Source organism: Fusarium vanettenii, assembly GCF_000151355.1.
Source record: "Fusarium vanettenii 77-13-4 chromosome 1 genomic scaffold NECHAsca_1_chr1_3_0, whole genome shotgun sequence".
NCBI classification, from domain to species: Eukaryota; Fungi; Ascomycota; class Sordariomycetes; order Hypocreales; family Nectriaceae; genus Fusarium; species Fusarium vanettenii.
The window spans coordinates 1,555,039-1,569,753 of NW_003315881.1; the positions used below are offsets into that span (position 1 = coordinate 1,555,039).

A 14,715-nucleotide genomic window follows, 5' to 3' on the forward strand; every position below is an offset into this window, starting at 1 on the left:
AGCCGTTCAGGCGTGGGACATGCGAGCTATCGAAGGCTGATGCCGATCCAAAGGGTGGGCTATCCGTAGTCCCGTCTTGAAAAGGGCAAAGACGATGCGAGACGGCATTGGTTCCGCAAGCGACCTTGGCGTTGAGGGTGCCGGACGTGGCAACGCGGCCAATGGTTTCGGGAAACAACCTCGCAGGGCTTCATACGAAACGAAACGAGACGAAACGCCTCCCGAGCCAGACCGGAAGACAGGGCAGACATCCCACGCAGTACCCATTCATGATCGCCCGCTACTGTGCAGGTTTCCCTTCACTTTAGATGAGGCTATTAAATTGCGATCAAGGGCTCATCTCAATGCAGACCGCCGTCTTACCGGTGATCCCTTCTTGTTCAAGCCCTCGGAGCTGACATCCCGCGTGCCGACATCGCTGAATCTTGAACAACGGACTTTGAGGGTATTCAGGGTCTCTCAAAAAAGGGAACTCGTGATGTTATCATTACGCACTTGTTTCTTGTCTGGGTGCGACGGCCAATGACCAATATAGCATCCGGAGCCTAGCTCACAGGTACCAACCAGCCAGCTACCTAGGCGCTGTGTGAGGTTACGCACGCCAGCAACCCTCCTCCTCCCATGGCCTTGGCGGAACTTGTCAGCGACTGACTGCACTGCCACGACCAGAGGGCCAGACTCGGATTGGAGCAAACACGGACCCCATGGGAAACAATTGTGAGTGCCTTTGTGCAGAAGGGGCAGCCGTCGCAGCCGTTCAATCAATCAATCCAGCAGAACAAAGATGTCGCGCCGTGTTGAAACAGCAAGCCACGTCGCCAATGAATACGGGCTCCCGCTTGTGCCCCCCGGCACGTCACGGCCAATGGGTGCGCCCAGACGCCAGCACAAGGGGGATTCGTCGCTTGTTGGGTGCTGGCATGGACTGGCATGGCATCCATTACAGCACAGCTGACGCCCTTGGCCCCTTGCCTTGAAGAGGAGATGACTTCTTCCCCGCGTCTGTAGCTGAGCATCTATTCGTGGGGGGAGGGATCTTTGGTGCTCGTCAAGATGCGGCAGAGGCAGAGCCTCTTCTTGGCTCAGGTTTTAGTTGCAGTGGTATCCCCTCGTTTATGCCGCTAGAAGAGCCCTGCCAGTCTCCCCAGCTAGTCTACTTCTTCTTGCCTAGCAGCATCCAGCCCATCTCGTAACCCGGGCAGTCAGTCAAACGCCAGCCGCCCGCTGTCGGCAGTGATGACGCCCTGCACTATATAGCCTCGACTTGCCGCTGCTGCCAGCTGCCGGTTTGCCCTCTCACCCTTTCTTCCTCCCCCCTCCAATTCAGACATTGCATATTTTTCATTGATTCACCTCCGGGCTAGACCCATCGTCTCTATTTGACCCAAGAGGTCCCTCGCGTTCGCTCACTTTTTATTCCTACAACTTACCTACAGTACCTGTCTGTCGCACACAGCCTATCGCTTACACTGCACGCATACGTCGTTCTCATCTCCGACCCGCCATCATACCCTCGTTCAGAATGCGAGCCCACGCTACTCTGGCCCTTCTCTTGACGGCCCTCGTCGGCCAGGTCGTCGGCCAGGATGCTGAAAAGGTCATGGACAACCCTCCTGGAGTGCCCTTCAAGGCCACACTCCCCAAGCAGCGCTTCTTCAAGGATGCAGAGCTCGAAGGCAACGCCAAGGGCTCCATCCTCGCTGTGGCAACCGACAGCGGAAATGGCGTCAAGTTCAAGGTCAAGTTCAGCAACCTCCCCAAGGAGGGTGGCCCCTTCAGTGAGTCCATACATGCCCATCAACCCCAGCAACGTTGCTAACAGTGAACAGCCTATCACCTCCACGCTGCACCCGTCCCTGAGGACGGCAACTGTACCGAGACGCTGGCTCACCTCGATCCTTATGAGCGCGGCGCCGAGACTCCCTGCGATGCCAAGGACCCTGCATCTTGCGAGGTCGGTGACCTGAGCGGCAAGCACGGCAAGATCGCCAGCGACCCCTTTGAAGCCGAGTACATCGACTACTACGCCTCAACAAAGGAGGGCATCGGTGCCTTCTTTGGAAACCGCTCTTTTGTGCTGCACTATGCCAACAAGACCCGCCTGACGTGCGCCAACTTTGTCTCTCAGATCGAGGCTCCCGCGACCAACGAGTCTTACTCTGCTCCCCACTACCTGCCAACTCCGACAGAGACTGTCAACCCGGCTACTGAGACACCCAGCTCCAGCCCCCAGACACCCTCAGGTTCAGGCACACAGGCGCCTGAGCCCTCTTCCAGCGAGACCGGCGGGTCGTCTACCACCCCGAACGCAGCCTCAACATTGGCCCTGCCTGTCCACTTGGCCCTGGCTGGTGTCATTGCTCTTGCCTTGGCACTATGAGGGATGTGTGTTTGATATTAGGTTCATTTATTACACTAGGGGGAGCAAACATGGTTGTTTTTTGAGATTGTCAAGGTGCCAACAATGAGCAGGAGTTCCGGACTCACATAGATAGCAAAAGAAAATAAAAGGATCCTTCAACTTGATGACAATACGTTGAAGTCGACGTCTTTGAAACAAAGTTTAAATTGGTCCGCTTACGTGACCAGCCCTACAATCCCAGCATCCATCTATTTGACTCTTTGATATCGACAAGGTTGTCCATCATCTGTTTAAGATTGACTGGCTTTCCACTTTTCAACCTCGAAACGGACAAGGGTATCAGCGTCGCAGATGTCGATCTGGAGAACAACATAGTGTTTCCACTGAATCAATGTTTCTTGACGCCCTCGCAAGGCGTGGCAACAATGGGCTGATAGTTGACTTTTGTGTCTCGTCTCCGGTATGTGTCTCCCTCCCGCTTACAATCTCACGATGACTTACCTACACAGACAGGCAGGTATCTCATGCCAATCCAGGATCCCCCGTTTTCTGTCAATCTTGGCACTCTCCGTCTAAATCTCCCTTGGTCAATCAATCAATCTGAAAAGCATAGACGCTAGACAAGTTGGCGCTTATCATGTCGGCGGCGCCGTTGACAACGGTTGGGCGCTTCGGACTCGACATCTGCAGGCCCACCTCGGCTGGTTTTCCAGGCGTTTCATCAAGGACCTTTACCAACACCAGCCATCGACGATGGGCCTTTTTACAAGTTTCTAAGCTTTGCTTCGCCATCTGCCAAGCGTCATTCTTCCTTTGGGATCGACCACTTGCTCAGCCCGGGACTCGGCAGTTTTCCCCCCTTCTTCACACAGACGTTTTGAATTGGTGGCTTTGAACGCCGAGGCCCGGCCCTAGTGCATGCAGCTTTCCACTAGAGCTGACGGGCGTCGATGAGTGTCCGGGGTTATCATCTCTCGCCCCCTCCATCTATGCAGCAGCAACATCCAAGGCAGGGACACTAGGGGCTTCTTTTCAAGTTGGCGGCCATCAAAGTCCACAGCATCAGCTCACAAGCTTCGGATGTCGGGGAGGAAACGAGGCTTAAAGGGTCCTCCAAGTCCCCGAATAACAAACATCATCGTCCCGGTATGGGATAGCGGCCCGCAATGAACGGCGAAATGCGGGATCAACAACTCAGCCCTGTGGTCCCGTCCTGTGGAGACGGCATCTGACACGTCCACTCTGCCCTCAGCTGGCACCTTTTTTCCACTGCCTTGTGAATTGTTGATTTCCCCTCGTCATCAATGGGACCGGTTCCTGCAGCTCATCTTCAGCTCCGTGCCCTAGGACGATCTAAAGCCTATTTCTGGCAAAAAGCCATGCCGCACTCGAGGCTTGCCTCTTGGTGTTTTGTGGAGTTGCACGGATACCCAATGCTCTCTTTTCCCTTTGAAGAAGTAGCCTCCGGTGGTGTCTAGCAAGGATGCCAGTGTTTGTGCTAGAGGAGGCATACGTATATATATATATATATCGATTGACGCCTCGTGTCTGGGGAGCTGAACCATCTTCGCTTAAGCTGCTCGCCGCTCGATTTGGACAGTTGACTATCTTTTCCTTCCGAGAAACCCTCCTTTAGCAATCATCTATCGAGATAATTACAGCACTGTCTCTCCTCCGTGGGTTCGAACTTTATCGTTATTGGGCTGGTTTACGAGACTGTCTCGGCGCTTAGCAATCGCCGCAACGCGTCTGAACTCTTTTACACACGTTGCGCCTGCACATGGCTTCTTCGACTCTTGTAGGTTGCCGATCTATTCACAAACCAACCAACCAACTGGTTGTGGCTTCTGCACAATATCCTGTTGAAGACTTTCTACCCCTTACATTATATTGGCTCAAGTTCCTCAAACCTGGCACAAACCGCCAAACTATGCTACATGCTGTATATGAGGCCATGGCTGATACTGACTGTCTCTCCCTGCAGACAGAGATAAAGACGGTGGCTTCTCAGCCTCTTAGGATGGCGGTTGGAACAGGAGTCATGGAGTATAACTCGTCAGTTGACAGATTCAGAGATGACGAATATCCCAATATGGCCCAAGGTGTGCACGACCAAAACCCCTGACTTACAAGCTATGTTACATGATTGCTCACCCTTTCAGGGGCCTATCTTGATCATGGCGGCGCCACCATCTACTCTCGATCTCTCATAAGCAGCTTCTCTCACGCAATGATCAGCAACCTATGGGGCAACCCACATTCGGAAAACCTACCCGCGAAGCTCTCGGGTGAGATGGTGGATAATATTCGTGCCAAGACTCTCGACTTCCTTGGTGCTGACCCTGACCATTTTGATCTTGTGTTTGTCGCAAACGCCACGGCTGGTATCAAGCTGGTGGCAGACGGGTTTCGAGATCTTGGAGAGAAGACTCCGGCAAAGAGCTTCTGGTATGGATATCACAGGGAGGCTCACACCAGTATAATCGGCGTTCGAGAGCTTACGTCTGGGGACTATCATTGCTTCGAAGATGACGAGAGCGTCGATAAATGGCTCGAATATCCTTCCAATCCTGAGGTTCGAAAGAGCAAATCCACAGGCCTGGGTCTATTCGCATATCCCGGCCAGTCGAACCTCAGCGGCCGCCGGTTACCAAAGGGATGGTTAAGGAGAATACGAGAGAACCCTCAGCTTCGAAACACGTACACACTCTTTGACGCCGCAGCCCTCGCCATGACGACGTCACTCGGTTCACTATTCAGCGACCCCTCCGATGCACCCGACTTTACCTGCCTCTCGTTCTACAAGATCTTTGGATTTCCGGATCTCGGTGCCCTGGTGGTCAGGCGGGCATCGGGACACGTACTCAACCTGAGAAGATATTTCGGAGGAGGGACGGTGGCACAACTGTTTCCTTTGAATGGTGACACTCGCGTTGCGAAGAAGGTTCCCGGCTTGGGAGACCAGTACGACATGTGGAACATCCATGACGGTCTCGAGGACGGGACTCTTCCGTTCCACAGCATCTTGGCCCTTGGACTGGCCATTGATACCCATATTCGACTCTATGGCTCTATGGTATGTTGCTGGCGGGGTTATATGGACTTATGCGCTAACATACTCATAGGATGCTATTTCTCGTCATTGCTGCTACCTAGCACGTTCCCTTTACAAGAGTCTCGTGGCGCTCAGGTATCCCAACGGTGCTCCCGTTGTTGAAATCTATGTCGACGACCCTAGCGCATATGGAGACCCTTCGCGACAGGGGGCAACGTTCGCCTTCAACATTATGAGGCAGGATGGGACTTATGTTCCTTGGACGGATGTTGAGAAGCTGGCCAATGATGCTGGGGTGTATATCCGAGCTGGTGGTATGGAGATCTGTCTGTTGTCCCAACATACTCTGCTGACTATAGTTTCCAGGTGTCTGTTGCCCCGGTGGTGTTTCAAAGGCTCTCGAGTACGAAGAGTGGGAGTGGAACAGGATGTTCTCGAGCGGACACGCCTGCGGTGCAAATGAGATGGCTATCATCAACAGAAGGCCAACTGGGTAAGCCCAATGGTGACCTATCTCTATCAGAGCTAACATGTGTAGTATTGTTCGCGCCAGCCTTGGTGCCATGACTACAAAAGCCGATATTCAAGCTCTACTGCACTTTCTCCACAGCCAGTTCATAACAGAAGCCAAGACAGCCCCGTTGCTTGAGTCTTCCAAGGATTCGGTACCTTTACCTCTGCGAGACGCATATGCGATCCATGGGATGGCCAACGAGGGCTACCTAAAGGATTTGTAGATGCTGTATGTGTCCGTTAAAACTCCTGGGATGATTAGTATTTGAATGGCTGTCACCTATTTGTCTGGGTTGCGAGTTGGGCTGGTTAAATGGTGGCATGGAGCATAGATGAGGACGTAGGAGTATGGCGTTTTGAGATAAAAGGTATCGTGTTCATACAAACCTAACTAACTACATGGATTAAACATTTCGATAAAACGTGTCAGTACGAAAGAGAAAAGGGCTAGAAATGCTCAATTAGCACGGAGCAGCTCAACAAGCACTATCACAATTCCAACACACCTATCCAACCACCAATAGCTTGAGTGAGACTCGGAGCTCTAACAATGGCCGGTTCAACAAGGCCTCAAGGCAAAACAAAGGGCTGGCCAATATTTCACAAAGGGATGAAATAAAGGGATGAAAATAAGCGCCCATTGATGCATTTCTTGGTTGCCGATGGTGACAACCTATCATCTGTCGCTTTGTGAAACCTGCCTCGATCAATATTGCACATTGGTCTGCACGTGATCCATATGGCATCCAAACCACCACACTTTGAGCCCAAATGACTCTGAGAAGACAAGCACTGAATCACAGCCAGTGCCGGGTCATTTTTTATCAATTTTCTCATCTCTCTACAAACAACATCAGTGAAAAAAACACAAACAGTTTTCATCATCTTTTTTTCTCATCCACCTTGTTTTTTCTTGTTTCCTTCTTCACTCCTCCAAGCTATCCACCCTGTGGAATTCTCTATCGCTACACTAACTACCTACCTACCCCACGCTGACCATAGCAATCAACGACGCTGCTTGATCGCCCTTGTGCGCTCGCCTTTCCAGCTCAAGGTATTTGAACACGACCAACTTCAAGACGAATGATCTCATCATATTTGTAGCCGTAGATGCTACCCTCGCGGTCCTGAAAAATGGCAAAGAAAAAGAGCAAGCAGGCTCCAGCTGCTGATGCTGGTCCTTCTGGTGAGGGGCAGAATGCGACGCCTGAGAACGATTCGCAAACACAACCACAGCCCGCCACGACCGCAGGAGGGTCCAGAACCTCTAGGTCACCCAGGACGACATCATCGACATCATCTTCTCAGACTCTCATAATATGTCGAAACAAGTACGTCCTCTTCTTGCCCTGTGCTCTCCTGCTACCCCGCTGTCCATCTCCCTCGAGTTCGCCATGTTGACGCTCCAACTTGCAGGCATTGGCGATTCATTTCGGCCTTTCACGGCCCATGGCTTCAAATGCCCATGGAGATACTCGAGACCATCACCAACATCAACTACAACACCCCGCGACCCCGACCCATCGACCCTGCTGTCCTCTTCGACATGACCAAGATCCGCCGGCTCGTCGACGAAGCCACCAACCTCGCCGTGAGAGCTGCTAGTGACATCTCCTCGCCGATCATGACAAACGTCAACGGCGGCATGCCTGGCGCATCCTCCATGTCGGCCCTTGGCATGGGAGGGGGCCATGGGTCTAAACTGAGCCGTGAGCGGAAATTCCGGATGAGAGAGCAGGCGAGCCAGAAGCTCAGCCGTGCCTATCGCCTGGACGAGATCGCGTGCAGCGTCGCGACCATGCAGGGCTCGTCGCCGATAGAAGAAGTCGCTGGACTGGTCCTGCAGCGCAACCCACAGGATCCTGATGCCAAATATGTGCACTTTTTTCACGAAAAGATACCCTCGCGCCAACTAGCCGAGTCCACCGGCCTGGAGGCCTTGACAGAGGTGATATCGGAGAAGCCGAGCGAAGGGGAAGCCCTACGCACCCGCGCCATCGTGAAGTGTTTCAAGGACGATTTTGAGGGGGCTGCTCAGGACCTGACTCTCGCCTTGTCAATAAGCCGCTTCCATCAGCCACCGCACCAGAACCCTGAGCAGTCGCAAACTCTGGAGCCAAATCAGGGCCGAAGGCGGCCTCAAGACGTTGTTCTGGCCGACAAGGACCAGCCGACGAGCCTGGAAGGACAATTACTCTTTCTACGAGCTACGGCGTACCTGACTGTGGCTCACCAGCACGTGGCAGGCGGCATACCTCCAGCCCAGGAAGCCAACGGACACGCCGATGCAGAGAACTCGGACGGAAACCCAGTTCCTGAAGCCAACGCGCAAACTTCACCCGAAGCTGATGCAGAGCCTGATGCTGATGCTGCTGACGCAGATTCAGCCCGCAAACAGGCCGAGTCTCGAAAGCTTGTCAAGACGTATGCGAAGCGGGCGCTCCGAGACTTCATGTCCTTCATCTCGAATCTGGAATATGCACCGAATCTTCCTACAGTCATCGCCAAGGACTTCAACGACCGCGTTAACCTTGCGGCCCATGGCGTCCGAAACCCGAGACCCTCCGAGGCTACCTACTCTCTGGAGCCCTACACCATCTACTCCATCGCCGACCTCTTTGCCGCCGTACCTCCTCCAGACCTCCCCCCTTACCCTTCCGAAGAAATTGCCAAACCTGGGCAGGCATCGGAACTGCCGCCGACGTGTGAATGGACCACCTACCATCCCCTTCTCACTGAGGCGCTGCACTCGCTTCTCCTCTGCCACATTCTCGTCCAGACTTCGCCCAAGGAGCTCCTCCGCCACATATACATGGTGGCCCGACTTGTCCGCCAGGCTGACGGCTTTCCCATCTTCCAGGCCAGCCGCTCCCAGGCCCGGTCCGACTGGATGGAGGTTCTCCGCCGCAACGAGAGCCAGCTCCAGCTGAGCGCCTCCTGGGAGACCCTCTGCGCGCCCCCTCCCCTACCCTTCTACTACGATACCCCCCTCACCAAGCCCAAAGCCAAGATCTCCGACGAGCAACGCCGTCAGGACCAGGCTTTTCTTGATGCCTTTGATGACGACCAGATCGAGAAGGAGAGGCGTGCCGAGCAGGATCGCCTCCCCATTGCCACCAACATCCCCCCTGCCCCTGTCTACGGTGCCGGTCTAGCAACCCACCCAAGTCTCCGACGGTGGTCCGTTGAGGACGGCAAAGACTACCCCATCCTGACTCTACGGGCCCTCGCCGTCTCCCGGTGGCTGTGCGAAGCCCCGGTTGTTACGGGCACCACCCGGCGCAAGAAGCGCACCAAGAAGCCCAGCAAGGCGGGAGCACTGGGCGAGTCTGTCGAGAAGCTGCGTCTCGAAGACGCCGCCGGGGATGCTGCGGAGCCGTGATGATGGACTTCTCTTGCTTTTCTACTCATCTCTGTCTTGCTACTTGCTGCATCTAAAGCAATTTGAATCTAAAGCGCTTGAGCGCCCAACATATCTTGGTGTTGGTGTCTACGCATCTCTTGTATGACAAGGGCAACTCTCTTTGACGATTCCCCTGTCGTGACTTGCTTTACCGATTACTTGGGTTTGTAACGAAGTGATAGGCTACAGAGAATACTTGGAGCATGAGTAAGTAGTTCTATCATTGAGATATCCATAAAACCACGGTTCTAATGCTATAAAAACGCCCACAAAACGCCAGCCATGTATGCAAATGCCTTGTACCAACCATTGCCCGCCTGTGCCAGTTCAGCCCGCTGCGTGAATTCGTCTCGTCTTCAAGTCGCACTCCCCTCAGTACCATCTGTTGTTGTTTGGTATGTCGCCCCCGTTGAGGAACGCGTCGATATCACCCATACCCTCCGTCTCAAGCACGTTCATTAGCTCCATCTGCTGTGACTGTGTAAGGCTGCCTTGGCGACCAAAGCCGTAGTCAAACTGAGGAGGCGCAACATTGTTGGCCCCGAAATTTTGCAGTCCAAGACCGGCCCCCGACATGTCACCGTAGTTGCCTGTGTTGCCCATTCCGTTGTTTATAAAGCTATTGCTCATGTTGGCAAAAGTATACGGTGAGATAAGAGGGGCTGGCGGCGAGAACCACCCGTTGGGATCACTCAGTGTCGGCAGGGGCCGCTGTTGAGGGGCAGCTTGTGTCTGTGTCACTGGCGGGACTGTGAAGGTCGGTCCACCCTGAGAAGGCTCGATCTTGACTTGGGGAGACATGTTCTGTACAGGTCCTAGCGGAACCACCATTGGAGATGCGTGTTGCATGATGGGAGTGGGTTGCGCAGTCATGGTGTTTGGGGGCGATAGCACCGTGCTGGGTGTCGGGGTCGTCATGTTGCCGGTCGGAACAGAATCAGGGGGCGTGGGAAGTTGATCCGATACATGGTCCGGAGGTGATGCCATATGCTGCTCAGGGGTGGTAGTAGCCGGCGGTGTTGGATCATCCGGAGCTGCCTCGCCGGTCTGCATATAATCGGGAGGGAAGTACGAGAATCTCCGGCCTGTTGGTTCACCACTGGCAGGGTTGAAGAAGATCGAGTTGGATCGGAAGGTTGGCTGAGGCGGCGGGAAGTTGGGGTCGAATGCGAACGAATTCATCGCCTCCGGCGGAGAATTGAAGACATGGCTGAACTGGGGCGGGTTGAGGAAGGGAGCCTGCTGAGGGTTGGGTTGGGAGAAGGCATCAGGGGGCGAGCTGGGATCAGCAAATGATGGGGGTGTCGTGAAGAAACCACCGGGCTGTCCTGTCGTAGGGCGTGCGTCGTAGCTCTGTAGACAGGCTTTGGAGAAGATAGAGTAGAGCTGGGAAGCAGATGCGGTTCCGGGCCATCTCTCTGCGCAGCCTTGCAAGACTTCCATCGAGATGTCGACGAGCTCTTCCACCTCCTTTCGAGGGTGCGCCTGTCGAACCTCTGGGTATGACACAGTCCAAAGTAGCGTGTTGAGAGACATGTTGACAGTCAGGAGGAACACCCAGCTGATATCTCCTCCACCCTCCATCTGCTTGGCATTCAACTTGATCATAATGGCTGAGCTTTCGAAGCAAATCTTGGCGGCGCGAGGTGAGGGTTTTGGAATCTGGGGAGACGGTCTGTACATGAAGATGCGCATCTGGTGATAGCGGCCAGTAAACCTATTAAACATGTTAATCATCCACTTCCAATCAATATCTTGGACCGGTACATGCCATGACTTGCACCAGCTTGGGCTCGTCGGCGAATTATCGAGCCAATCCTGATTCATCCGCTCAACTCTCCCAAACCAGGGGTGCTGATCATTCTTAGGGTCATCCTTCTTCTTCTCGTACAACGCCCTTCGGATTTCCGCCTGGCACATTCTCATCTTGTAGAAGTGAATAGCCACCAGCTTGCGTTCGCTGGGTGGGCCAGGTTGGATCCCCTGATCGGTGATGTACTCGTCGTCGACAGTCGCAAAGAAATCCACGTCCAGACGGTCGTCCCCAGTTGCAAAACTATTGGGTCTTCCCATGCTGTGCGCCAGGCCGTACTCCATAGCAGCAACTGTCCATATTAACCGTCGTCGCATGTCGATCATCTTGGGATTCAAGTTGTAAGGGGGGGTGTTGATGGTCTTTTCGCTTGCCAAGCCTTCCTGCTGGCATATCCTGGTCGCAAGACCAATGACATAGTAGATAGGAATTCTTGTCGGGGTGAGGAGCGAGTATTGCCCGAGCAGAACAAGGCATTGCAATGTCTTGAGGTCCTTTGTCTGAAGGACGTCCTCAAATTTTTGCATTGCGGCCAAGTAGTAGCTGTCGGCCAAACCGGCATATAGAGTTCCCGGTTTCTGCAAGCTAATTGCGACAACCATGCGAACGATGAAAAACCGGTAGGGGTCGGTATCGCCGTTGTAAACCGCATCGACGTCGTCCTGGAGGTCCTTCTCGTGCAAAGCAGGCCAGAAGAGTTGAGCTATCAAGCATTAGCGTTCGCAATACACATGAGCATCGCTCGCGATATTCACCTTTTTGGTTGAAAACCTCGAGCAGCTTATCCATGATAGCCCTCGTCGGTAGGCTCTCCGCGGGGTGTTGGCTGATCATGGGGTAGCTCTTCCTCCTACTGTTGGCGGACGGTCCGGTCATCTGGATGGACTGCATACGATTCGGCTGGGTACGAACGCTGGGGATCAGATCCGAGATGCGCTTGGAATCTGTGTATGCTTTGGCTTGTTCCATAAGCAGGCGCGTCATCGCGATGCCACTGCTAGGTCCTAGGTATCGAGGGGTCTCGTCACCGCCGTTGAGGCGAACCATCCCGCCTGGGCGCACCATGTCTTCATTGCTCCCGGGGTACTCGTTCTCTTCGTCGGTATATTGGCTGAGCTCGGCCTCGAGTTGTCTCACTGTGTCCTGCAGCTTGATGACATAGTGGCGGTTGATCTTGCGACCCTTGGCTGCATCGAGATATTCACAAATCGATCCAGACCTTTCGCAGGGTAGGCAGCGCGGTAGATTAGGATCGCATCGAGTTTTCCTCTACGATGGGACAAACATGTCAGCATGAACATCTTCTGTCGACACCGGTTCGGGGAGATAAGTGGTATCATACCTGCCGACAGCGACAGCATGCTGTCAGAGTATGAGCAATGCGCTGGCCGCCAGGGCCGTCGCCACCCGATGACGAGTCCTCGTTCTTGACCATGGGCATGGGCTTTCTGAACTGTGGGTGTTGCTGTCTCTGCAAATGCGCCATAGGATGCTGTGGATGGCTCATGAAGGCGGCGTTGTTTGGGCGAGGACCGACATGGCCAAAGCCTTGTCGAAAGATGTCCGCCGGGTCCATTGGGCGGGATGGCGGGATCGTAGGATACGATCTTGGTGGGCCTCTGTTTTGCGCAAATGCCCGTGAGGCTTATACTGTCGGTGTCGTGAACCTGTGCGCAGAGCGGCACGGTCACCTAGGCACGGAAGACGAAGGCAGGACACAGGGACCAGCCGGAGACGTGGAAGGGACCAAGGTGGATAAGGGCAGAGAGGGGGTTATGTCTTTTCTATCGGAGAAGAGTCAAGAGTATAGATCGATACTTTGGCAGCGGCATAGCCGAGAGCTGGGTAGAACAAGTAGCTCGCGAGAAGCTTATGTCGGGAGAATCGTGGGGAGGTCAGATACGAGAAGACGATGTATGTACAGACAGAGCAGGAGGTAGGTAGGGTAAGGTTGAGGAAGGAGGGGCAAGTGGAAGGCAACAACAGGGAAGGCCAGTCGAGTTAGACCACCAGCTTGTGTTTAGCAACTGGATGGTTGGTTGGTCCGTTGGTTCGCTAACGTAACACCCCTCCACTTCCATTTGGACGGGAGGCGAGTGTCTAGGGTAAGGTATTTTGGCTCAATTGGCGGGGGATTGGATTAACCAAAGAGGAAGAGTTAGCAGATGAATGGTCTAGACTCTGGAATGATCCAGGTCCAAGACTAAAATGGCATCGAATGCGGAGCTCATCTCTATGTATAAATGAAAAGAACCTTTCGGCAAAGTAATAAAAAAGTGTGGCTTTTTTCCTCCCTGTGTTCCTGGCCCCATCTAGGGTGACCCTCACTCGCTGTATGGATCCAATGTTTGATGGCTCAACGACTGGTTGTTTCATGGTTTCATCAGAGCAGCTGAACTGGAGTCGAGTGGGCTTGGGCGTGGACCAAACAGAACCCTCACACGCCTCGAGGTCCTCTGCTCTAATCTCTCCGGGTGGCAGTCCAGCTGGAGAGGTGCTGGGTTTTACCTGGAGTGGACTAGCCCGTGTGTCTAGCGTAGATCTACGATGACAGATGCAAAGGCCCGATCAGTCCGTCAGAGAAATTCAAGACATTGCATGGCATCTCATGTGGATGCTCTCAAGGCTTCGACGAGGGTTCCGGAAGATGCGCCGTTCGTCATGACAGTGAGGGAGAGAAAGAGGGGCCAGTGTCGTGTGTAAGCCGTGGCTCACGTGTGCTGCACGACGTGGTTGTGAGCTAACTTAGCAAAGTGATGAAACGCCTCATCACCACAGATCGGATCCATTCACGATTCCCCGACCTGGTTTCATGCATCTGCCGTGGGTTGTGTTAGTCCACTCAAGCTTTGACAGAGGAGCATGTCACGCCACCTGTGCCACGCCTCTGATGCCATATTGAAGTGCCCTTATGTGTAGCAAAGCAAGCACCTACTGTATAGGCAGGTAGCCATACCTATGCAGAGGTTAACGTTATATTGTGCTGGCTGCTTTCATCATATCATCCTTCCGACTCTACATGACGCCTCCTCGACTACCTTGATATTCCCTCCTAGTGGCTTGGAGCCTCTGCGTATTATGTTGTGTATAATAAAAGTGCTCATCATACATCTAGTTCCGGAACCAGCACAAAGAGCGACTCCCACACTGCTCCCCTCTGTTCATAAATATCTGACCCGTTTCCTTCTCCGTAAAATCCGTGAGGGTGTGACCGAGAACGGCGGAGGACGCATTCATAAAAACCCTTGCCCTGTTCTTTTCCTCTAGTGCTTGCATCCTCGGCTAGACTAAGACGGGGGCAGTGTGACATTGGATCGAATCTTTCATATTCCCGGCACCGATGCGCGCCAAAAAGCAAAGGTTATTCCATCAAGAAACCAACACTCAGGCACCGGCGATCGGGATCATGAAATACGCCGATTGGATTTGCTGGCAGTGCACCTCCGTAGCTAGCCTCTCGGCCGCACTATGAAGTTGACCTCTGCCATCGGGGAAAAGCGAACCGGATTGCCCGATCAAGATGAATGTGCGACTCTCTTGATGGGTATCTCGAATTGGAATTGCTACTT

The 14,715-nt window shown here is 53.7% G+C and overlaps 3 protein-coding genes across 3 annotated transcripts; 2 read left to right on the forward strand and 1 right to left on the reverse strand.

Annotated features, from left to right (window-relative positions):
• Positions 1-1,522: 1,522 nt before the first annotated feature.
• Positions 1,523-2,380, forward strand: NECHADRAFT_74826 (uncharacterized protein; the record flags this gene model as incomplete). The annotated part of the gene is made up of 2 exons (XM_003053511.1): positions 1,523-1,778; positions 1,830-2,380. The coding sequence occupies 2 exons, from the start codon at positions 1,523-1,525 to the stop codon at positions 2,378-2,380; spliced, it is 807 nt and encodes a 268-aa protein (XP_003053557.1).
• Positions 2,381-4,316: 1,936 nt separating this feature from the next.
• Positions 4,317-9,400, forward strand: NECHADRAFT_65620 (uncharacterized protein; the record flags this gene model as incomplete). Its single annotated transcript, XM_003053512.1, has 8 exons — positions 4,317-4,464; positions 4,525-5,438; positions 5,488-5,731; positions 5,784-5,910; positions 5,956-6,150; positions 6,738-6,960; positions 7,074-7,261; positions 7,347-9,400. The coding sequence occupies 8 exons, from the start codon at positions 4,317-4,319 to the stop codon at positions 9,310-9,312; spliced, it is 4,005 nt and encodes a 1,334-aa protein (XP_003053558.1). The 3' UTR covers positions 9,313-9,400.
• A 113-nt stretch (positions 9,401-9,513) lies between these two features.
• On the reverse strand, positions 9,514-12,722 carry NECHADRAFT_103137 (uncharacterized protein; the record flags this gene model as incomplete). The annotated part of the gene is made up of 4 exons (XM_003054230.1): positions 9,514-11,050; positions 11,111-11,849; positions 11,902-12,333; positions 12,554-12,722. 4 exons carry the CDS (start codon positions 12,720-12,722, stop codon positions 9,706-9,708), a joined length of 2,685 nt encoding a protein of 894 aa, XP_003054276.1. The 3' UTR covers positions 9,514-9,705.
• Positions 12,723-14,715: the final 1,993 nt, after the last annotated feature.